The sequence below is a fragment of the Leucopleurus acutus genome, assembly GCF_964270905.1.
Source record: "Leucopleurus acutus genome assembly, chromosome: 2".
Taxonomy (NCBI): Eukaryota; Metazoa; Chordata; class Mammalia; order Artiodactyla; family Delphinidae; genus Leucopleurus; species Leucopleurus acutus.
In genome coordinates, this window is record NC_139143.1 from 22,149,389 (window position 1) to 22,174,352 (window position 24,964).

Here is a 24,964-nt window from a genome sequence, read left to right on the forward strand (position 1 = left end):
GCTGTTGTGTTCTAAAACTTTCACCGGTTATAGTTGTTTTGCTGGAAAGGAGAGCTTCTAAAATAGTATTTTATTGTGGATTTTAATTGCCTGTCCTTGATATGTAATAAGGTTGAACATTTTTCACCTCATCCTGGGTCATTTGTGCTAGTTTATGCCTGTGTGCCCTCAGATCCACTCCTCATGTTTTCCTGCAGTGCACGGCAGAGGGGCTCACCCTTGTGGGCTCCCACATCAGCTGGATTCTGGCCGAATTTGGCTAATAGTGTCCCCCCCACTGTGGAGGACACTTGAAGGCAGGAGAGTGAAGCCAGGGATTTCTCCCCTCCCTTCTTTACCCTGGGCTTTGCCTGCTGTGGTTGTGACTTGAGCTCTTCCCAGACATGCCCACGGCGATTTCAGCTTTCACTGGATAATGTTGCCTTCTGGGGTCCTAGAACATTTTCTCCTACATTTGTCGGCCCAGCTGAGGGGATGAGAGTGGTTTCCCACATTGTCCTCACTATCCCATTTGCCTCTCAACTCCTCCGTCACCTGTATAACTAGTGCCTTGCATTAAATTCCCTCTGCTGTACGTACTTGACGCGGTGTCTGTTTTTCAGGTTAGACTCTGACTGATACACCATTAGTGCTTCCTTTTCTGTTAAATTATTATTTTTTTCTTTTTTCTATAGTCTGCCCTCCTTTTCTTTTTAATTCTTAAGAGTTCTTTATATATTTTGAATACTTGTCATTTATTGATTGTATGTGTTGGAAAAACATACAATCAATAAATGTATGTATTTATACATACAAACTCTTCTCTCTGTTTATAGTTTGTCTTTTCACTCTTTTTTTTTTGCCTGTGTTGGGTCTTCGTTGCTGCGCCTGGGCTTTTTTTAGTTGTGGTGAACAGGGGCTGCTCTTCGTTGTGGTGCGTGGGCTTCTCATTGCAGTGACTTCTCTTGTTGTGGAGCATGGGCTCTAGTGCACACAGCTTCAGTAGTTGTGGCACGTGGGCTCAGTAGTGTGGCTCACGGACTCTAGAGTGCAGGCTCAGTATTCGTGGTGCACAGGTTTAGTTGCTCCGCAACATATGGGATCTTCCCAGACCAGGGATTGAAGCCGTGTCCCCTGCATTGACAGGCTGATTCGTAACCACTGCACCACCAGGGAAATCCTGTCTTTTCACTCTTTATGATGACTTTTGATGAACAGTTTCTACAGTTAATGAAGTAGTCTACTTTCAAAATATGTTTTCTTGATCATTTGTGCCTTTTGTGTCTTCTTTTAAGAAATGACTTTTCTAAACTTCCCTAAATAATATTTTCTTCCTAATTCAAAATCTTCTTCGTTTAACCTTCCACATTTAAGTCTATAAGATGCGTTGAACTAATTTTAGTGTAAAATATGAGGTGGCTTCAATCTCATGTTTTCTCATATTGATAACCAATTATCCCAGCACCATTTTTATTGAAAATCTTCCCTTTTCCTTACTGATCTTATATTTCTATATACTGATAGGATTTATTTCTGCACCCTCTATTCTGTCTCATTATTATATTATTTATCCCTGAATTAATACTATGCTATCTATATTACACTACACTGTATTATTAATATGCTATCTTTATTTATTAATTTATTTATTTTTGCAGTACGCGGGCCTCTCACTGTTGTGGCCTCTCCCATTGCGGAGCACAGGCTCCAGACGCGCAGACTCAGCGGCCATGGCTCACGGGCCCAGCCGCTCCGCGGCATGTGGGATCTTCCCGGGCCAGGGCACGAACCCGCGTCCCCTGCATTGGCAGGCGGACTCTCAACCACTGTGCCACCAGGGAAGCCCTATAAGAATTTTTTTATCTGGTGAACTAAGTCCACTTACCTTGTTCTTTTATTGATATGCCTTGGCTATTCTTGACCCTTTTACTCTTCAATATAAATTTAAAATTAGCTTATCAAGTTCCACCAAAACCCATTTGAATTTTTATTAAAATATATTAAATTTGTAGATGAATTGTAAGAGTGGGGAGAATTGACACCTTTGTGGTATTTAGTCTTTCAATCCATAGACATGGTCTATTTCACAATTTATTTAAGTCTTTTATGTCTTTCAATAAAGTGTTATTATTTTCTTTTGAAGATCTTACACATCTTTCGTTAGATTTGTTTCTAGGTACTTTTTTTATGTTATCATAAATGTATCTTTCAGGCTTCAGCAAATGAACTGCTGAAATTAGAACACTCCCTCACACCATATACAAAAATAAACTCAAAATATTTTAAAGATCTAAATATAAGACAAGACCTAAATAGAAGACCATAAAACTCCCAGAAGAGAACATAGGCAAAACATTCTCTGACATAGATCATAGCAATATTTTCTTAATTTGTCTCCCAAGGCAAATTTTAAAAAAAGCAAAAATAAACAAATGGGACCTAATCAAACTTAAAAAGCTTTTGTACAGCAAAGGAAACCATCAATAAAAAAGACAACCTACGGAATGGGAGAAAATATTTGCAAATGATACGACCAACAAGGGGTTAATTTCCAAAATAGACATACAGCTCATACAACTCAATATCAAAAAAAGCAAACAACCCAATCAAAAAATAGGCAGAAGACCTAAATAGACATTTCTCCAGAGAAGACATACAGATGGCCAACAGGCACATGAAAAAATGCTCAATGTTGCTAATTATTAGAGAAGTGCAAATCAAAACTACAATGAGGAATCACTGCACACCAGTCAGAATGGCTATCATCAAAAAGTCTACAAATAATAAATGCTGGAGACAGTGTAGAGAAAAGGGAACCCTCCTACACTGTTGGTGGGAATGTAAATTGATACAGCCACTATGGAAAACAGTATGGAGGTTCCTTAAAAAACTACAAATAGAACTACCATACGACCCAGCAGTCCCACTACTGGGCACATATCCAGAAAAGATGAAAGCTCTAATTCAAAAAGATATATATATACCACAATGTTCACAGCAGCACTATTTATAATAGCCAAGAAATGGAAGCAAGTTAAGTATCCAACAACAGATAAATGAATAAACAAAATGTGGTACATATATACAATGGAATATTACTCAGCCATAAAAAGGAATGAAATTGGGTCATTTGTAGAGATGTGGATGGACCTAGAGACTGTCATACAGAGTGAAGTAAGTCAGAGAGAGCAAAACAAATATTGTATATTAACGTATATATGCGGAATCTAGAAAAATGGTATGGATGATCCTATTTGCAAAGCAGAAATAGAGAACAAATCTATGGATACCAAGGGGGAAGTGGGGTGGGAGGAATTGGGAGATTGGGATTGACACATATACACTATTGATACTATGTATAAAATAAATAGCTAATGAGAATATACCATATAGCACGGGGAACTTAATGCACTGTGGTGATGTGAATGGGAAGAAAGTCCAAAAGGGAAGGGATATATGTATGTGTACGGCTGACTCATTTTGCTGGGCAGCAGAAACTAATACAACATTGTAAAGCAACTATACTCCAATAAAAATTAATTAAAAAATAAAATAATCAAAAGTTGATCCAAATAGTTGGACCTCACCAAGGTAGAGCTGCAGATCCAAGTTTCCCAAGTGTGAAATAGACAAGAAGACTTGCCATTCAATTTTTTTTCTTTCCGTATAGGATTTGTTGGGAAGACAAAAACGAAGCGATTGGTGCCATGTACAGGTAAGGATACAAGACTGGCACTTGTCTTATCTTAGGAGAACACAACCGGAAAGGATCTTAAAGATTATTTAAGCAGGAGTTCCTAACCTGAACTCAGAAAACTAAGTTGTGATGGCCTTCAAAAAGTATGTAAATACTACCTGCTCCCCAAAATTGTATACTACATTTTATGTATGTGTGTTTCTCTGGAAAGAAGATAGTTTTCATAATATTTTCTAAGGGTTTGTAACCTCCAAGAGTATTAAGTATAATTTAATTAACCATTAATACTATGATCTGATTACTCAGGTAAGAATGTTATTTGCTTTTCCTTCCCAAAGTTTCTTGTTCATTAGAACTCAACTAAACAAACAAACAGACAAATAAATGATATATTTGAAGTTAAGAGGGAAAAAAAAAGATACATGTACCCCAATGTTCACAGCAGCACTGTTTATAATAGCCAAGACATGGAAGCAACCTAAGTATCCATCAACAGATAAATGGATAAACAAGAACAAGATGTAGTATATATATGCAATGGAATATTACTCAGCCATAAAAAAGAATGAAATATTGCCATTTGCTGCAACATCAATGGACCTAGAGATTATCATACTAACTGAAGTCAGAAAGAGAAAGACAAATATTATATGATATCACTTATATGTGGAATCTAAAACATAATACAAATGAATCTATTAATAAAACAGAAACAGACTCAAAGACATAGAAAATAAACTTATGGTTACCAAAGGGGAAGGAGACAGGGAGGATAAATTTGGAGTATGGGATTAACAGATATGACTATATATAAAATAGATAAGCAACAAGAATTTACACAGGGAACTATATTCAATATCTTGTAATAATCTATAATGGAAAATAATCTGAAAATATATTTATATATATAACTGAATTATTTTGCTGTATACCTGAAACTAACAATATTGCAAATCAATTATACCTCAATTTTTAAAAAATGAATTGCCCATTCAAAAATTTTAAAAAATGGAAAATGAAAAATCCACATGGAAGAACACCTTGATTTCAAAAGTATGGCTGCCCTCTTCTGAAAACTACATTGTCTGATATTTCCCAATATCACCAGGAACTACTGGGATTCTCCCACAGCTTTTTTTTTTTTTTTTAATTTACTTACTTTTGGCTGTGTTGGGTCTTCGTTGCTGCGCGTGGGCTTTCTCTAGCTGCGGTGAGCAGAGGCTACTCTTTATTGCGGTGTGCAGGCTTCTCATTGCTGTGGCTTCTCTTGTTGCAGAGCACGGGCTCTAGGCACGCGGGCTTCAGTAGTTGTGGCACGCGGGCTCTAGAGCTCAGGCTCAGTAGTTGTGGCACACGGGCCTAGTTGCTCCTTGGCATGTGGGATCTTCCCCGACCAGGGCTCGAACCCGTGTCCCCTGCACTGGTAGGCGGATTCTTAACCACTGCACCACCAGGAAGTCCTCACCCACAGCTTTTAACAGCAGACTGGATAGTGCCTTTCTAGAATAACTGGTATGATTGCTTCAAGATAAACTACCTGGCAGGAGTAAGGAAAAGATATGAAAGATAACACATTAAAAACTTTTAAAAGTCCACACTAAAAAAAAAAAAAAAGTCCACACTAAAGAAACATGCCTAAGTGTAATGAAAATACTTGTTAATCCCCACAAAAGTCCTGTAGCCGAATTCTTTTCCTTTTCTTTAGAATGTCAAAATCCACATTCAATTCAAATGTAAAAGGTGAAAAGGATTAAGTGAAAACATTCCCTCCCAACCCTTTCCCCTAGATTCCCACTTACTCTCTTACAATAATAATCATTTCTTGTTGTCTTTCTAAACCTATATTGTCTTTCTAAACCATATCCAAGGAAACACATATTATATATGTATTGTGTATGAAATATACTCCAGGCCCCAGCCCATACCCAGTGTTTTGCATTTAACAGTACGTTTTGGAGATCTATTAAGACATAAAGACCTTACTCATTTTTTTTTTTTTAGTGTGGCATAGCATAGTAAGGTTAATCGCATGTGCCATTATGTGTTTGTTTTAGTTTGTCTGAAAACGCTAATAGATCTGGACTTCAAAAAAAAACAAAAACAACTGTAATCATAACACTATTATCACACTTAAATTAACAATAATTTCTCAATATCATCACACATCTAATCGATATCTGAGTTAAATGATCTCATGTCAATTTTAAAAGCTTTTGACAATTTGAATTACAATCTAAATAAGAGCAATACGTTGCAGTCGATTGATGTTTTTAAAGCCCCTTTTAATCTGTAGGTTTTCCCTCTTTTGTTTCCCTTGCGTTTTATTTATTAAAGTACCCAGGATGTTGTCCTGTAGAGTTTCCCACAGTCAAGATCTTGCTGATTCTATCTCTATGGTGTAGTTTAACATGCTCCTCTGTTCTATTTTCTATACATTAGTAGTTGGATCTAGGGGTTTGATCAGATTTCGTTGTGGTTTTGTGTGTGTGTGTGTGTGTGTGTGTGGTGTTCTTTTATTATAAGAACACCCTGTTGGTTATCTTCCTTTTTGTAATCTTAGTCAAAGTTTCTTTTTTAATGGAAAAGTGGTAATTAATTTTGAAACAAAATGTCCTCTCTTTCAGAAGGAGGTGGTGGTTCAAACGACTTCTGTGACAGATGTATGGCTGAGCAATAACCTTGTAATAGAAATAGTCACACAAGAATAATTCAGGGAAAACAACAAATTCCTCATCATTTTTCACTCTCAACAACAGTGATTTCCTTTTTCTTAATTAGCTCTTAATCACCACAAGCTCCGCATTTTTTCCTGAGGTATTACTTCCAGGAGGCAGCCAAAAACGGCTCAGTGAATAAGCTGCTTTTCAAAATCAAACAACATTTGGGCGAGTCGCCATTTAGGACCAAGGATCCTCGTGATCGAGCTCCGGCCTTCCCCCGAGGCGCTAAAAAGCAGTCTTATTTAACTCGAGACCTTTCTTTCCTTTTTCACCTTTTTCCGGCCTTGGGCACCGGCACCGCGCAGGACAGGCCGCAAGGAGCCTGGACTTGCAGGAACTCGGTCTCAGCCGGTCGCCGAGTCACAGAATCTCAGAACCCCCAGCCAGTGAGCCGCGGAATCCCGTCCACCGCTGGGGCCTCCGCCCGGCCTGCCACGCTCCGGGGCGGGCGTGGTGGTGGTTGGGGCCGGAGGGGCGGGGCCTCGAGGCTCCGCCCCGCTCGGCGACTGCTCTCCGGCTCCGCAGCAGCCAGCTGACACTAGTCGCGGAGCCGCCGCCTTCGCTTTCATCTCCGCCTCAGCTTCGGAGGATCCCGGCCAGGAGCGAGAGCCGGCAGCTGGCCCGCAAGCCGCCGCCGCCATGGGGAACCGCGTTTCTCGGGAAGACTTCGAGTGGGTCTACACCGACCAGCCCCACGCCACTCGGCGCCAGGAGATCCTGGGTGAGGTCCGGGCCCGCGCCCCGTTATGTGCGTGCGCGGCCTCCCGCTACCGGGACGCGCCCTCCTCGCGCGGCCCTTGCGCGCCCGAGGCCGGTTAAGAGTCGACTCCCTGCCGCGTCCCGCCGCCCCGGCCGCCTGGCCTCGCGGGAAAAGCCGGGGGAGGCGCTGGGCCGGAGCGGGAGGGAGGGAGGGATCCCCGCGCTCCCCCGTCCCACCGCGTAGCCCCGGCCCTTCGGCTGGGAGGCGCAGGCGCGTCCCCAAGCGCGGGCGTGCGGTCGAGGCCAGGGTTTGCTCAGAGCCGAGTCCCCGCGACTAGGCCACCCTTGGGTAGATCCTCTCGCTTGGAAATTCTCGTGCCGCCGGTCGGCACCGTTTCCTCCCCGTCTCCGTCCTCCCCCTCCCCCCTCCTCCTCCTCTCCCCTCCTCCTCCTCTCCCTCTCCCGGTAGCCGGCCCCGGCAGAGCCAGGCTGCGAGCGTGTGCGCGGCAGGGCGTGGTCCTGGAGCATCTGGCGGCCCACGCGCGGGGCGCGCTGACGTTGGTCAGCGCCAGCCGGTCATCCTGCCGCCGGCGGCTGCCGCCTTGGGCCGGGGAGGGAACTCGTGGTACCCGACCCGTTTGACCGCAGGGGCTTCTCGGGCCGGAAAGGTAAGCGTTCCAGGGTCCGGATGCTGCTGCGGTCACGGTGTTCTCATTGATCCTCTCAACGAGGCTCATGCAAGAAGGGCAGATTTATATATATTTTTCATCCATCCCAGTTTTGCGGACGAAAAGGCTGAAGTATGGAAGACTTGCCAAGATTAGCCTTCTGGTCCCCTGACTGCTAGTTTAGGGCCTTTACACCAGGTTAACTAGGCCTTATTCAACTCTCTAGAGGTGTAAGGCGCTCAGCTATTTGCAGCTTCTACATTATATAGAGAATTCTCTCATTTCTCCCAGGGTACTCTTAATGGTAAGCTAGGCATTGTGTTGAGTGCTTTACAAACATTACACAATTTAATCCTGCCAGTAATTAGGTAGGTGTTATCCCTGTTTTAAAGATGAAGTAAGAGTGAATAAGTAAACGTTAGAGGGGAATTCTGATCTGGGTTAGATTACCTTCAAAGCATTGCTTTTAACCTCTTTGCTGTTGTTTCAAAGATCTGGAAACTAGTGGGTGGTAAATTGAATAGGAGGAATTCTTTCTCATACACAGTATTCCCCTAGTTTTTTTTCTCTGCATCCATTTGTGCAATGAAAAGAAAAATCAAGCCCCTGATTTTTGTTGGGTAAGTTAGAAATTTCATGTTTTCACAAAAAGAAAGGAGTTAACCCTTTAAAAACTTTCATGGTCGAGCAGACCCTTCAGAGTTGTCTCTTGGACTAGAGTTCACCTTCTCCAGGTTGCCTGCCTCCTGAATAAAGCAACCTTTCCTTTCCAGCCAATACTTGTCTCTTGAGTCCCGCAAACAGTGGAACCAGAGTTTGGTAGCATGTGGTCACAGATCTAGTAAATGGAGGAATCTAGATTTAAATCCATATCCTTCTGACACTAGGGACTATTTTACACTGTAATAGAACTTTATAAATTGTTAAAAAAAAAAGAGTTAGTAGATCCCTTTGAAATGGATTTGTTAAAATTGAATCAGTAAGTTGGGAGCTTGAACCTTTATAGTTGCTATTAAGGGTATACTTTTAAGAGAGTTTGGTTCGTGGATGCTTTCCTTTTTATTTTTAATCAAAATGTGTATTTTGCAAATCACACATAGGAGATAGCATATGGTACATTTTATCTATGCCTGATCAATACATTACATAAGAATAATCTGGTATCCACGCTATAAAAACCAACTCCTGAATACTGGAACTTAGCTATCTATTTAAAATTCAGAAAATCAAGGAAGTCAAAAGGTGCTTGTTCATGCTTATCTCAACACTGAACCTTTTTTCCACAAACTTATCATCACTGGACCGTTTCACTTGGAAAGTAGAAGGACTACATATTTCTCAATGAAAACATCATTTTCCCTGCAGGTGTAAATAAATACTGCTCAGTGTTCCATCTCAGGGGTGGAGATGGAATACCCTCAGGAAAGATAAAAATCTGGAAATTTGTTTAAATTATACTTAAATGGTGAGATATTTCTCAAATGTATCAGGTTTTGGGGGAGAGAGAGACACCAGAGAACATGGATATGTTGTTTAACAACCACCATCTGTATGCTAAATTTACAAAATTTATGTACAAAATTAATGAAGGCTAGGAACTAGACCATTATTAGTGGGTCAGATAATCACAAGAAATGCTCCTTTTACTGCTGTACTTCCACAGTGAAACAGCATTTTTTTTAACAGCCTTATTAAAATATAATTCACAAACTATAAAGTTCATCCTTTTTTTCTTTTTTTTTGGCCATGCCGCAGGGCATGTGGGATCTTAATTCCCCAACTAGGGATCAAACCCGTTCCCCCTGCACTGGAAGCGCAGTCTTAACCACTGGACCGCCAGGGAAGTCCTGAAAGTTCACTCATTTAAAGTGTACGATTCAGTGAGTTTTTATAGTGTATTCACAGAGTTTTAAACTATCACTACAATCTAATTTTATAAAGTTTTAGTCACCCTAAAAAGAAACCCTATACTCATAAGCAGTCTCCATATCTTCCAGTCCTGGGCAACCACTAATCTTTCTGTTTTTATAGATTTGCTTATTCTGGATGTTTCTTATGAATGAAATCATAAAATATTTGGTCTTTTGTGACTGACTTCTTTCACTTTGCATAATGTTTTCAAGGTTCACCCATGTTGTAGCATGTATCAGTACTCAGATCCTTTTTGTAAGTTTCGTGTTTGGTGTAAGAGAGAGGTCCAGTTTTATTCTTCTGCACATGGATGACCAGTTTTTCCAGCACCATTTGTTGAAAAGACTATTCTTTCCCCCCATTTAATTATTGGCATGCTAGTATTGATTTTTATATACTATTACAGCTTTGCAAAAATTTGGTACAGAATTACTTGGAGGAAGTTGATTTGTCTGAGAAAAATGTGCCATCTTTGTTTCATGATTTTAGTGTAACTATGAAGTGTGTGTTATCTTCTATCCCTTGTCAGATGTGTCAATTTAATCTAGTTTTATGTAAGGTAAAAATGCTGGAGCTCTAAACAGAAATAACACATTTTAATACAAAAGATTTATTACTTATCCACCAATGAATTAAACACTTGTTTGGAGGACTGCTCAAAATGCCCATATTTTAATGAATGACTTATTTGAGTTTTTCATTTATCCCAGGGTAGTTAGTTTTAGACGCAAACCTATTGAGTAATCAATAATCAAAAAGTAACCCTCAAAAGGATTATTTTTTTTGGCCTATTGCCTACAAAATTGTTAACATTGATGAAATGAACTAATACCAACAAAGATGAGAGGTTAGGGAGTGGAGACAGAAGAGGGGAAAGGAAAGAAACAAGAATAATTACCTCGAATTAACACTACCTTTATTTCTTATATCTAAAACTAGACTTAAATAACTTCCTGTCTTGCATTTTAAGCTTTTATTGAATTCTTCATTTCACCTTTAGGGAAAAGAGGGTGAAGCTGCTCTTCTTTTTTCTGAATCTTTTCAAGAACACTCTGAAAGACCTGTCCCAAGAAAAAGGTCCTTCTTCCTTTTGCTGTCCTGGGTCAAACATACTTGACAACACACAAAACAAAAGATGTTCATTATATCTGGGCTTCCATCTCTGGAGTGCCGGGATACAGAGAAGAATCTGCATTTGCCTGTAGGAACACTTGCCTGAAATGCAGAGATTTTTATTACTGGCCCTTCCCATAATACTTGGATATTTGCATGTGAATTCAACAAATAATCTAACACAGATTAGTATTGTTCAGTTCTAACGCAAAAAGAAAGAAAGAAGGGGGCGTGGTGTTGTGAATCCATAGAGTTCTTTGGAAATTACCCTAATTTCCAGGTGACTAGAAAAAGTCTACATTGGCAAAAATTTACATATCTAAATGTCTAAAAATAGGAAAATGGTTAGAAGTTACAACTGGCAACTAGAAGTGATTTAGTCATTAAAAAGGAAATTATGAAATCTAAGTATATAATATGTATATATTATATATAAGTATATTGCATATATAGTATATTGTATATATATTACATAAAAGCATATTGTAATAGTCTGTAATCTGCCAGACACATAGGTTTACCAGATTATGATTACCACTTTGTAAAACTTATAAATTTAATATACAAAAAATTGTTAGGAGTGAAAAGGCAACTAGATAACATGAAATCTTTACTCATTTGTGACTATCTTTCTGTTATTGTGGAGAGTCTAGATTTTGAGCCTTATTTTTTTCCGCATAAATTCTCAATTTGTTGTGACATAGTATTTAGTAATTTTACTGTTGAATACACTCCTTCCCTGTAGTAGACAAATATTTGATAAAGTCTCTAATAGAGGGCATATAATGACTTGGAAAAAAGAAAAAAATTAATCCATGTGTTAATGTAATTGATGTTAGTTTAATTATAATTGCAGAACTATTGTGCACTTTTCTCAGTCTCTGAGTTTTTGTTTGTTTTTCCCTTACAGCAAAGTATCCAGAGATAAAATCCTTAATGAAACCTGATTCCAACTTGATATGGATTGTAATTTTGATGGTTCTCACTCAGTTTGTTGCATTTTACTTAGTGAAGGACTTGGACTGGAAATGGGTCCTATTTTGGGCGTATGCCTTTGGCAGCTGCATTAATCATTCAACGACTCTGGCTATTCATGAAGTTTCCCACAACAGTGCCTTTGGCCAATGCAAACCTATGAGGAATCGTTGGTTTGGAATATTTGCTAATCTCCCTATTGGTGTTCCATATTCAATTTCCTTTAAGAGGTATCACATGGATCATCATCGATACCTCGGTGGTGATGGCGTCGATGTGGATATTCCAACTGATTTTGAAGGCTGGTTCTTCTGTACCACTTTCAGAAAGTTTATCTGGGTTATTCTTCAACCTCTCTTTTATGCTTTTCGGCCTCTGTTCATCAACCCCAAACCAATTTCTTATCTGGAAATCATCAATACTGTGATCCAGATCACTTTTGACGTTGCGATTTACTACGTTTTGGGAATTAAATCTTTAGTCTACATGTTGGCGGCAACCTTACTTGGCCTAGGTTTGCACCCAATCTCTGGACATTTTATAGCTGAACATTACATGTTCTTAAAAGGACATGAAACTTACTCATACTATGGGCCTCTGAATTTACTCACCTTCAATGTGGGTTACCATAATGAACACCATGACTTCCCCAACATTCCCGGAAAAAGCCTTCCCCTGGTAAGTAAAGGATTTGATACATGTTCTAATTTCTGATGGTTATATGATCAAAATTACTTTTGACTTGCTCATTTAAAATAGAATCTAGTATATTTCGTCCATCTAGGCTGTTCATCAAAGAAAACAGCAAGAGTCCAAGTCCTGAGTTGGCCAGCCTAACTTTACAAAGAGTTCACTGTCCTGGATCCCTAAGCCTAGCGGTAACACGTCTGGTTTAGAATGTTGGGGGATCTGCAAAATTGGCTAACATGTGAAGTAATTCAGAAATAGAGAATGAATTCCCTCTGTGAAGGGAGCAAAAGTTCACATAACCGTTATCACTGTTAAGCTGAATACACTTAGCTAAGGTTTGTGTTGGTTTGTTGTGAAATACAGAGGTCCTACATAATTGCTCTGCAAAATAAGTGAACTTCAGTTTCCAGTACCACAGACTTCCCACAGGTAGGGACCATCTGTTTCCTGTCACATAGACTTTCAGTGTGTCGTTTGTGGAGTAAATGAAAGACAGCACATTGACACTCATCCTTTCACCCTTCCCAAAACAGGATGATCCTCTCCAAACTTCAGTTGTATTTCTGATGAGTTCTCTTATTAGACTTGCCATCCTCAGAATGGATAACTTTTACAATTCCATTACCAAAAAAATGTTTCCGTAATTCTAAAAAGGGGAAGTAGTATGATGTGTAATATCAGGTTTTTTTGATTTTTTTTTTTTAGCTGTGATATAAGGGAACCATAGCCAGGTATTTTATGCTATCATATCCACCCAACCACATTTTATAGATTTCCTCTTCAGTTTTTAAATGTTGACTGTCTGCAGACTCGTATACAACATGACAATGAAATACAACGTTTGATTATTGATTGGATTGCCAATTGAGGAAAGAAAGCTCTAGAAAGGACATTGAGTTAGTGGGGAAATTTTGAATCTGGACCGTGTGATACATAATACTGTGTCATTGTTAAATTTCTTGGGTGCGGTAATGGTATTATGGTCTTGTCGGGGAATGTCCTCGTTCTTAGGAGATATGTGTAGAATATTTAGGGGTGAAGTATTCGGGGTTAGTTTTCATATAATGTCTGCAGCTTTCTTTCGTCAAAGAAAGAGCAAAGTATGTGGCGTGTACTATATATGGAGAGAGAGAAAGTGGCCGTGACATAGTGTCAATTGGTGGACCTAGGTGAAGGGCATATGGGTGTTGGTTTTTCTGTTCTTTCAACTTTTCTGTCGGTTTTACAATTTTCAAAATAAAATGGGGGAAAGCACCACATAACTGGCCAAAGACAGCTTTGAAACGGTGTAATGTGGTGCTAGTGCAGCTACTTTGTGTCATTGTGGCCTGAAAAGTGCAGCCCACCTTTGCTTGCCTCTTCCCTGACTAGGACAGTACATTTTTATATTTTAAGAGGTTATGGTTTAAGGAGAAAGCCAGTCACCTTCGGAGCAAAATAATTAATTTTTTCCAATATAAACCACATACTTTGACTTGTAATTTTCTTGAACAGTCCCTGAACTGTTCAGCTCAAAAATTACTTGACCTAAGGCCCATGGTTCATCAGTGAGTATTGAGTTCCCACTCCATTCCACACTGTTTTCCTGTTGCTTAGCTAAACTAACACACGTTCTCAGAGTTCTCTTAAGTCTTCCTTTTCCGGCTTTTCTATGGTGTATACCAAGGAGTATCTTGTTCTACAGTTGTTGTGCTGCAGTAGTTATGTTGCATATAACTGTCACGTGGTTAGTTAACAGGTATGTATAGCAAGGTTTCTTTTAACAGCTTTATTGAGATGTAACTCATAGACACAATTCATCCATTTAAAATTCAATGGTTTTTAGATTGTTCAGAGTTGTACAACCATCGCTGTAATCAATTTTAGAATATTCTTATCACAATAACAAGGTTCTTTAATTTTTTCTATGTTTTTCGTGCTGTCTCTCTTCAACATCTTGGATTCTGTGTTTTTGTTTTCCTTCGGGATTTATTAGGGTAGTTTTTGTACATTTTGTTGAAGCCACAGAATTTTTTCTTACTCAGCAGTAACTAGTTTTGCTTGCTTATCACACTGGCAGTAATTTTTTTAAAAGACATTCTCAACTTGAGACGGCTGAATTGCACACTTGATAAGTGATTAATTTCTAACTGGCATGCCACAATAATTGATCAGTATTTGTAGGTTCCTTAATGGCAGGGGATCAAGTGGTGCCTTTAAACCCTACAGTGGCGGCCGTGCAGTACCACACTTAAAAAGCAGCGAGCTGACTGGATTGCAAGCATTTGTTGTTAAAGATCCCAGCTGCCAACTTTTACAAGTAAACCAGTATATTTAGTCCCTCAGAGCTTGTTGGAACGTCATTAACTCTAGAGGATCAAGTATATGTCACTGCTGAAATGGAAGCTGCTTTTTGTTTATAATTCCCAAAGCTGCTGCTTTTATTTATTTATTTATTTGAGAGGGAGGCGGGAGAAAGTCTCATGGTTTCTCCTGAGTGTGTGTGTCAGACGTTCATCTGTCATCTGTAATAGGACTCAGCACTCACTCATCTTGCTGTATTTTCCCTTCCAGGTGAGGAAGATAGCAGCTGAGTACTATGAGAGCCTCCCCCACTACAATTCCTGGATAAAAGTACTGTATGATTTTGTGACGGATGATACAATAAGTCCCTATTCGAGGGTGAAGAGGCATCAAAAAGGCAGCATTGTTCTGGAGTAAATGTCATTAAGGCCAAAGGAATTCCTCTCTGAAACTCCAGAATAGCTGAGAAAGTGGAATTTTTACTAAAAAGACCAGCGACGTTCAGAAGCTGCCCTCCTACAAATTCGAAGTCTGATCTTCATGGTATCAAGAAGCTAATCTGGCTGTAAACAGTCAGCCTGTCTGTGCAGCATTCAGCTTTACTCACAGGAAACTTGTTCACTGTATTACCACCGTGGTGGATGTTTTCACTTAGGTCTGACACTTTGTAAGCATATCATAAAAAAATAGCTTTTCAAAAGCTATTTCTAGTATGTTGTTTTCACTATAAGGGTTTACTTTATTAAAACATCTAATAAACTGAGCTGTTGATCACAATAAATAGTGTGTATCATATTTTTTTTAATTTTACTGTCTTTACACTATAACCAGAGTACTGGGGGTGAGCTTACTTTAAAATTTAAAAAGGCCTGGAACTATCTTTCACTGCAAGCTGAACGACTCATTTTTATTCTTTTCTGTTGTAGCAAAATACATGGAACCTAAATTAGTGCTGAGTCCTGCACAGCCTATTCATAAGTCAAGACATCACTGAGTTTAATCACATAGAACCTTCAACTTCCTTTTCAGATGCGTGGACTCTCAAATTAGAAGCAACTCAACTAACTGATCAAGGGTTTCTTATCATTTCGTTTCAGCGGAAGCGGGTTGGGTCTGATGGTAGATGGTTGGTGTCAAGTAGCCAGTATCGAGGGCTGTTAGGCCGGCAGTCCTGGTTACCTGAAACGTGTCATTTGGGTAAATTTAGTGTACTATGGTGAACTATTTTTTTATCTTTTTTTTGGCCGGGCTGCACAGCATGCGGCATCTTCCCCTGACCAGGGATCGAACCCTGTGCCCCCTGCAGTGCGAGCTCAGAGGAGTCTTAACCACTGGACTGCCAGGGATGTCCCTGGTGAACTATTTTAAAGTAGTCCATGGTATCAAAAACTCAAATAGTCTACAATTTGTACATAACACCAACCCTCTGTCATCCTGAATACGAGATATTATAAAATTCTTACTTTTATAATTCCCAGCTGTATTGCAGTTTCACATGCTGGTGGTGAAGCGTACAGCACTCATCCTCAGAAGGATTGGGTTTTCACAGACCTCATTTGGGGAGACAGAGTACTTTGCTTTCCCTTCCCTATCCTCTTGCCTGGGAAAATTCCTACTGTCTTCGAACTATTGCTTAATGACCCTTTGCTTTAACGTTTAGAGTGATAACAGAACCAACTTGACAATTCAGATGTACGGGCTCAGTCAGTAAAAGTATCTGTGAAACCTCCCCCTGGGTTTGACACTAACTGAGCCCTCCACTCACTCCCCTTTGCTGTAGAACTTCAGTCAGTGGCTCAGCTGCCTTGCAAGTGCTGAAAACCCCCAGCTCTGCCAGCTCAGCCCCCTCTCAGTTCCATTTCCTTCCTGGTCCGTAGACGGGGGTGCCTCATTTTCCTTCCCAAAACTTGCCAGTTCTGCTTACATGACCTCTTGCCTGACGGAAGGTTCAGCCTCCTAGCGGTCTCCAGGCCAGTCTAGCTTCCATCTGCCAGCTTGGGCCATTCTTTCTGTCACTGGCGGTGACTTCCAAAGAGAGACCTACGAATCAGGGCGGCAGGAAGGCTGGGTAGCAGAGCCTTGAAGGCACAAGGATAGGTCCTGAGACATGGTTCAGTAGCTTTGCACGAGTTCTCCCTTCTGCCTAGATTCCCTTTCCCCATTCCTGGTCTGGGTCCTTCGGGCTCACACCAGTATTTGGTAGCCCATCCCTCTCGCCAGCAGGTCAGGTGCCACTTTTTGGACTCTCCAACCAGTGTTTATTTATCTCATTCATGGTCCACATACTATTTTGTAAATACACTTTGTTTTCCCCTGAGGCTGTAATTTCTTAAGGGCAGGGATGACCTTTTATTTCTCTGTTCCCCAACGCTAACAAGAACAGTGCTTGGCTCAAAGTAAGTGCTTAATGAATGGAGAGAGACCAACAGAGGCTATCCTTAAACTTGAGAAGCTTTTCATTGAGAAGCTTTTCATTGAAAACAGAAACAAGGGCTTCCCTGGTGGCGCAGTGGTTAAGAATCCACCTGCCAATGCAGGGGACACGGGTTCGAGCCCTGGTCCAGGAAGATCCCACATGCCGCAGAGCAACTAAGCCCGTGCACCACAACTATGGAACCTGCGCTCTAGAGCCCGCGAGCCACAACTACTCAGCCCGCGCACCTAGAGCCCGTGCTCCGCAACAAGAGAAGCCACCACAATGAGAAGCCCGTGCGCCGCAACGAAGAGTAGCCCCCGCTCGCCGCAACTAGAGAAAGCCCGCATGCAGCAATGAAGACCCAACGCAGCCAAAAATTAATTTAAAAAAAAAAAAAATGAGGGCATTTGAATAACCTTTAAGTGAGTGTGTATTCAGTCCACTGAACACTGTGGCCATTTATTGAGAATTCTTATTCACTGAGCCCTGAACTAAGTTTATGCATTATCTTATTTCATTCTCAGTATGTCTGTGATGTAGGTAGTACTATTAATATCTTCATTTTATAGACGAGAAGACAGGCTCAGAGGTCACACTTAGTGAGTTGCAGAGACAGGATCTGAGATTGAGACAGTGACTCCAGAACCCAGACTCTTGACCGTGCTTCCCAGGGCTTGTCTAATGAGCCTAGTCCTGCAACGGGAGCGGGAAGGAAAACATAGTTCCCATGCGTTACCAGATGTGCTTTCGTTCCACTGTCTTGTCCATCCCTTCCTGTGTGCCAGCAGTTCTGGCTAGATCTCTGGGGGTTTTTGACTTAATGATCTAAAATTCTTTTTTATTTTCTTTTAAGAGGTCAGCTTTTTATTGAACATAATACAAAGGAGATTTAATCAAAAAGACCAAAGCCTATGCCATTGTCAGACTCCTCAGAGCCTTCTTTCTTGGCTCCCATTTTGTCCTCCATCGGTGCAGGACCTCCTGCTGGGCAGGGCCACTAGCCCTATGCTGCAGATAAGCATCTTGGTGTTGACATTGGCCAGGGCCTTTGCAAACAAACCTGGCCAGAAAGCTTCGACATTCACACTGGCTGCTTTAATGAGGGCGTTGATCATACCCTATGTTAGTGGCATCTCATCCTCGTGCAGGATAAGGGTTGGGTAGATGCAGGTGAGCTCGGAGACGGAGGCTGTGGAGGGGTGTGTGCCGAGTGGGCGGCTGCCAGGTGCAGGTGCCCCCAGAAATGAGGGCCTCACTTCAACACTGCCTTAGCTTCCGTGGAAAGATCAAGCATTTTAGCAGAAGCTGAGGAAACGGCCCATCTAAATTCTAATATGAAACACTAAGGTTTAAATTCAAAGTAAAAATGCACTTACTTATTCATTCTACAGGTACTTGGCCAGGCACTGCATTAGGCAGAGAGGATGCAAAGACAGATCATGGTCCCCAGTTAAGGAGCTGATGCTCTAGTGCTGGGATATGCAAATGGAATCAGAATTCAGTAATAAAGCCATTTGGGCTTCCCTGGTGGCGCAGTGGTTAAGAATCTGCCTGCCAATGCAGGGGACACGGGTCCAAGCCCTGGTCCGGGAAGATCCCACATGCCGCGGACCAACTAAGCCTGTGTGCCACAACTACTGAGCCTGCGCTCTAGAGCCCGCGAGCCACGACTACTGAGCCTGCATGCCACAACTACTGAAGCCTGCGCACCTAGAGCCCGTGCTCCACAACAAGAGAAGCCACTGCAATGAAAAGCCTGTGCACCACAATGAAGAGTAGCCCCCGCTCGACACAACTTGAGAAAGCCCGCGTGCAGCAACGAAGACCCAACACAGCCAAAAATAAATAAATACAATAAATTTAAAAAAAAAAAAATAAGGGCTTCCCTGGTGGCACAGTGGTTGAGAGTCCGCCTGCCGATGCAGGGGACACGAGTTCGTGCCCCGGTCCGGGAAGGTCCCACATGCCGCGGAGCGGCTGGGCCCGTGAGCCATGGCCGCTGAGCCTGCGCGTCCGGAGCCTGTGCTCCGCAACGGGAGAGGCCACAACAGTGAGAGGCCCGCGTACAGCAAAAAAAAAAAAAGGAAAAAAAAAAAAAAAGCCATTTGCAGCAACATGGATGGACCCAGAGATTATCATACTAAGTGAAGTAAGTCAGAGAAAGACAAGCATCATATTATATCACTTATATGTGGGATCTAATATAAAAATGATACAAATGGAACTTCCCTGGTCCAGTGGCTAAGAATCCGCCTTCCAATGCAGGGGATGTGGGTTCGATCCCTAGTCAGGGAACTAAGATCCCACGTGCTGCAGAGCAACTAAGCCCGTGCACCACAACTAGAGAAAAGCCCGTGTGCTACAATGAAAGATCCCGCGTGCCGCAATTAAGACCTGGCGCAGCCAAAAATAAATAAATAAATATTTTTAAATAAATAAAAATTGTGAATCACTTTGTTGTATACCTGAAACTTACATGATATTAAAAAAATAATACGAATGAACTTTTCTACAAAACAGACTCACAGATCTCGAAATAAAATTTATGGTTACCAAAGGGGAAACGTGAGGGGAAGCAATAAATTAGGAGATTGGGATTAACATACACACACTACTGTATATAAAATAGATGACTAACAAGGAGCTACTGTATAGCACAGGGAACTCTACTCAATACTCTGTAATGACCTATATGGGAAAAATCACTTTCCTGTACACCTGAAACATACACAACATTGTAAGTCAACTGTACTCCAATAAAAATTTTTTTAAAAAGAAAGAATTCAGTAACAAAGGACTCAGTGCCTTACATAGGAGAGTCACGACGTGGCTGGAACTGAATGGAGGGCACATAACAGTGCCGTTGATCAGTGTCTGAACTCTGCTAGACTGTGTCCACGGGCTCGCATTTTAATCCATGTTGGCCTGGGGGAGAGAGATACCATATCCCACATGCTCACATGAAGACACAGAGATTCCAAGAGATCAGCGTGAGGGTGTGCGCTGCAAGCAGCGGGGCTGTCCACGCCTGTACTCTTGCTGTTCCACTGGCACAGCTGACTCAGAAGTTACTTTGCTTGGATAAGGAGGGAAATGTGTTATTTCTTGTCTTCTTAGGAAAACTCTCCAGGAGCCTTAGTCATTTGAAATGAAGCAAGGATAGTCTAACCCTAGGGCTGGGAAGGCCCTGAAAAATCTTTACCCTCAGAAACCCAACAGCACTAAACCCCTGAGACCGTCTCGGTGTATCTGATTCTGAGATAGGACAAGGATGAGGGTGGCACCTGCAACGGGGGCTCAGAGTGGAGGAGAGGTGGCAGCAGAGACCTGAAGACATCAAAGCCAGAGATCCCCACTGGGCTGAGGGTGAGGTCTGCGATGGGGATTAGCAAAACAGAGTGTGGTAACAACCCAGGGAGGGTCCCCGTTGGAAAAAGGAGCAGGATTTGACAACAGAAGGATATGCAGGTCAGAGCATGCCGGTACTTTTTGGTTGGAAAATTGATGACATGGTAGAGGAAGAAGAAGAATGGGGAGCGTCATCTGAAAATGGAGTTTGTTTTCGCCGAATTTAATCCAAATTGGCAGATGGTTCATAAAGCAAATAACTGGACCCAGCAGAGGGGAAGCTTTCAGATGCTGACAAGTGAATGCATCACTGCTGCTCAGAGGTAGCTGCTATAACAGGTGTGTGTGAACTGGCACACAAAGATCAAAAGGAAGGGGTCCGAGGGGGTCTGGGGCACACACTTAGAATTTTCTTCAAAAGACAGAACCCAAAGAAACCCAGGCAGCATTTCTAGAGTTACGAGTGGATTACATGGACTTCCCTGCTGGCACAGTGGTTAAGAATCCACCTGCCAATGCAGAAGACATGGGTTCGATCCCTGGTCTGGGAAGATCCCACATGCCGTGGAGCAACTAAGCCCGCAAGCCACAACTACTGAGCCAGCGCGCCTGGAGCCCATGCTCCACAACAATAGAAACCACCGCAATGAGAAGCCCGTGCGCTGCAAACGAAGAGTAGCCCCCGCCCACCACAACTAGAGAAAGCCCACGTGCAGCAATGAAGACCCAAACACAGCAAAAAAAGAAAAGAAAAGAAGAGTGGATTACGTGTTACCAGGCACATATCCCTGTATTTGTAATCCTCAGCAAAGACACAGAATCGTTGCATCATGAAATGACCTGGAGGAATAGAGTTGGCCTCAATGTTGGGTTCCTTGTAGGTCAGCAATTCATTAATGCAAGGAGGGCCACTAATATTCCTCCCCTGTGAGGTCATTATGCAAGGCTGCTGGAATAGGCCCTTGGACCCAGAGTAACCCTTCATTGGTCAAAAAGGGAAGGGGATAGTCCTTTGTTTCGCAGTGGTTGAAGCCTCCAATTTCCTTCCCACTTATGAGCTGAGATTTTTTTGGCACATGGAGGGTATGGTTGAGGTTTCCAGCCCCCTGAACAGCAGTCTCCGATCTTAGCCATAACCACACATCTTTTTTTTTTTTTTTTACAATTTTGCAAGCAAATTTTATTTATTTTTAAAATTTTTATTGGAGTATAGTTGATTTAATAACCACACGTCTTGACAACTGGTTTCCCCTCCAGGCTGGGCCTTAAGTGTGCCAGAAAGTGGTTCTTTTCTGCTGTTGTCTTGAGTGAAAGCACTTTCATATCACGTTTCCATGCTTTGTCATGTCTGTTTCAGCGCTGACAATGAAAGCGCTGGCCTAACCAGCCAGGCTTCTAAACCCTGCATGTCCCCTTGGTTCCGTGCACACCCGACCAAGTGCCCCCGCTGGGGTCGCCGCTTTCTCTTCACAGGCTCAGAAGTAAATCTGGTAGCTCACCCACTGCACTCGACTTTAACGACTTTTAGAGTTGAAAACAACTGCAGATTCTAATTCAAACTCTGCCATCCCTCGATTTCGTAAAAGAAAGTTTTTCATCTCCAGCTACCTTCTCAAAAACAGATAAATAAAAGCAAGAGGATTCACCAAAAATCAACTCTGAATGACAGATTCATCAAATTCCTGAAGATTTCATTCTTTCCCTTCAGAGTACCTGATTCCCTCTGGGGCCCCAGCCCAGGGCCACCAGACAAGCTGGGTCTAAAGCAGTTTGACCAGAGCTGTTTGTTTCCACCAGAGGGAGGAGCCGGGCCAGAGGAAAGGGCAAAAGTCAAATTCCAAAAACCTCCTTAGTCCTTTGGGAACTGAGTTGGCCTTTAGCTAACTGATCTAGAGTCCCTGATTCTCTTCCTTTGTAGAGTCAGGAGATTTCTCCAACTATGTGTGAGATTCCTCCGCCCCTAAGCTCTCTGGCCAGGCTCCCTGGGAGGTGCCTGGGTGGACTCCGATGGTCTCACTCATCCCTTTGATCCCTTTGTTGTCTCCTTCCTTAAAGGATCAGAGATAAGTGTGATCATAGGGACTTCCCTGGTGGCGCAGTGGTTAAGAATCCGCCTGCCAATGCAGGGGACATGGGTTCTGGCCCTGGCCTGGGAAGATCCCACATGCCAAGGAACAACTAAGCCCATGCGCCACAACTACTGAGCCCACATGCCACAACTACTGAAGCCCGTGCACCTAGAGCCCGTGCTCCGCAACAAGAGAAGCCACTGCAATGAGAAGCCCGCGCACCGCAATGAAGAGTAGCCCCTGCTCTCTGCAAGTAGAGAAAGCCCGCGCGCAGCAACGAAGACCCAAAATAGCCCAAAATAAATTAACTTAAAAAAAGAGTGATCATGTATTAGGAAAGTCACTGTCTTTTCTCTCTTTCTTTCTTTTTTAAAATAAAAACCCTACATCTTGACAAGAATGGTTAAGTGTTTGTTTGTTATTTTAATATTTGTTTATTTATTTGGTTGCTCCAGGTCTTAGTTGCAGCACGTGGACACCTTAATTGCGGCTCGCGGGCTCCTTAGTTGTGGCATGAGAACTCTTGGTTGCAGCATGCATGTGGGATCTTAGTTCCCTGACCAGGGGCAGAACCCGGGTCCCCTGCATTGGGAATTCGGAGTCTTACTTAACCACTGTGCCACCGGGGAAGTCCCAGTGTCTTATTTCAATTTAGCATCATTATTTCCTTTTAAATCTCACAATGTAAAGTCGGTAATCTTACTTCCATTTACAGGAGGAGGAAACAGAGAATCCAAGAAGTTACGTAACTTGCTTCAGGCTAGCCAGCTTTTTATCTCCCAGAACCCAGACCTTAAGTAGCTTGTTCCCAAGCCCAAGCCCTAGCCCACACAGCGTTGAGGCTTCATGACTGAAGTTACTTACTTATCTCTGAAGAACCTCTGTTTGTTCGTGTGTGAAGCAAGGGTGTTGGGCTACAGTGCCATGCAGTTTGGAATCCTGGGGTCTCTGAATGCTCTACCATAAAGGCTGAAACCCATCCGCTCCCCATTCTCCTCCTCATATTCCAGGGAGAAACACCTAACGATGCCACAAGCTGTCTCTGCAACTAGCTCAGGCCCATGGTTGAACTTCTAGGGAAAAGTGACATTGCTCCAGACCCATTTGGACCTGCCTGCCCTGAGGGTTACCTAGGCTCTGTAAACATTTACTGAGTAAACGCATAATGTAAGCACAGGTGTAGGAAGAATTTAATCTACTTCACAGAATGATACGGTAAGAAGCCAAACTTTCTGAGGACGAAAGGGCAATAAATCTACTTGTTCCCAGAGAACCCTAACTGGGGGGCTGCCAATATTGACGGGGGTCCTGCCATGTGCCAGGCACTGGGCTGTTGCCTGGGCTGGTCTCTTCATGCCCTGTTAATCTTCCCATTGGTATCAGCCTCATTTCGCAGCCAAGAAAACAAATGAATAGGAAAGCATAAGTAACTTGTCTAAAGCCACAGTCAACTCAAGTCCAGTGTCTAAATTCAAAGTCCATGAGTTTTGCATTTGGATTTACAATGAACATTTTTCTTGAATTCAGAGCCCTCTCCTAATTAGTGTAACGTGTGAAGTTTTTTTACAGATAATATCAATTCCAACACTCCCAGGAATTTGGGCAGCAGGCCCAGCCACATGGTGGCACCCAAAAGGGTGGGAGTGGGGATGGGTGGCATAGCCTGTAACCCCCTCAAGTTATTTCCACATTTGACGGGACCACAGGGTGCTTAAGCAGAAGTCAGAACAGGAGCCTGTGGCCTGGAGCTCACTTTTTTTTTTTTTTTTTTTTTTTTGCGGTACGTGGGCCTCTCACTGTTGTGGCCTCTCCCGTTGCAGAGCACAGGCTCCGGACGCGCAGGCTCAGCGGCCACGGCTCACGGGCCCAGCCGCTCTGCGGCATGTGGGATCTTCCCAGACCGGGGCACGAACCCGTGTCCCCTGCATTGGCAGGCGGACTCTCAACCACTGCGCCACCAGGGAAGCCCAAGAATTTTTTCTTTTTAACTGTAGTAAAGTCCACATAACAAAATTTACCTTCTTAACCATTCCTAAGTAGTATTAAGTACATTCACATTGTTGTACAACCAATCTCCAGAGCCGTTTCATCTTACAGAGCTGAAAGTCTGTACCCATAGAACAAGTCACCCTCCCCCAGCCCCTGGCATCTGTCATTCTACTTCCTCTCTCTATAAGTTTGACTTGAGTGGTTTCCTCTTTTCAGCAAAACTCATCACTGGGTATGTCAATCCACACCACCAGCATTCCACAGCAGGCCTGTCTCACACTAGAGTAACAAAGGCAGGTAATAATTAGTCAGAGAGGGAGCCACACCCACCGCAGCTGCAGGCGAGGGCAGCTTTCAACACCCTGACTCATTCCCCCTTTGCAGCTGGGGCTTATTAAATAGCTGCC

The 24,964-nt window shown here is 42.4% G+C and overlaps 1 protein-coding gene and 1 long non-coding RNA gene across 2 annotated transcripts in view; one reads left to right on the forward strand and one right to left on the reverse strand.

Moving 5' to 3' along the window:
- The window catches only part of LOC309958142, a 35,999-nt gene extending 30,406 nt beyond the window's left edge, over positions 1-5,593 (reverse strand). The window contains exon 1 of the long non-coding RNA XR_014326007.1: positions 4,836-5,593. This is a non-coding gene — a long non-coding RNA (uncharacterized lncRNA). The remainder of the gene's footprint in view (positions 1-4,835) is intronic.
- Positions 5,594-6,906: 1,313 nt separating this feature from the next.
- DEGS1 (delta 4-desaturase, sphingolipid 1) lies at positions 6,907-15,510 on the forward strand. Its single transcript, XM_082833782.1, has 3 exons — positions 6,907-7,117; positions 11,698-12,440; positions 15,006-15,510. The coding sequence occupies exons 1-3, from the start codon at positions 7,036-7,038 to the stop codon at positions 15,150-15,152; spliced, it is 972 nt and encodes a 323-aa protein (XP_082689908.1). The 5' UTR covers positions 6,907-7,035; the 3' UTR covers positions 15,153-15,510.
- Positions 15,511-24,964: the final 9,454 nt, after the last annotated feature.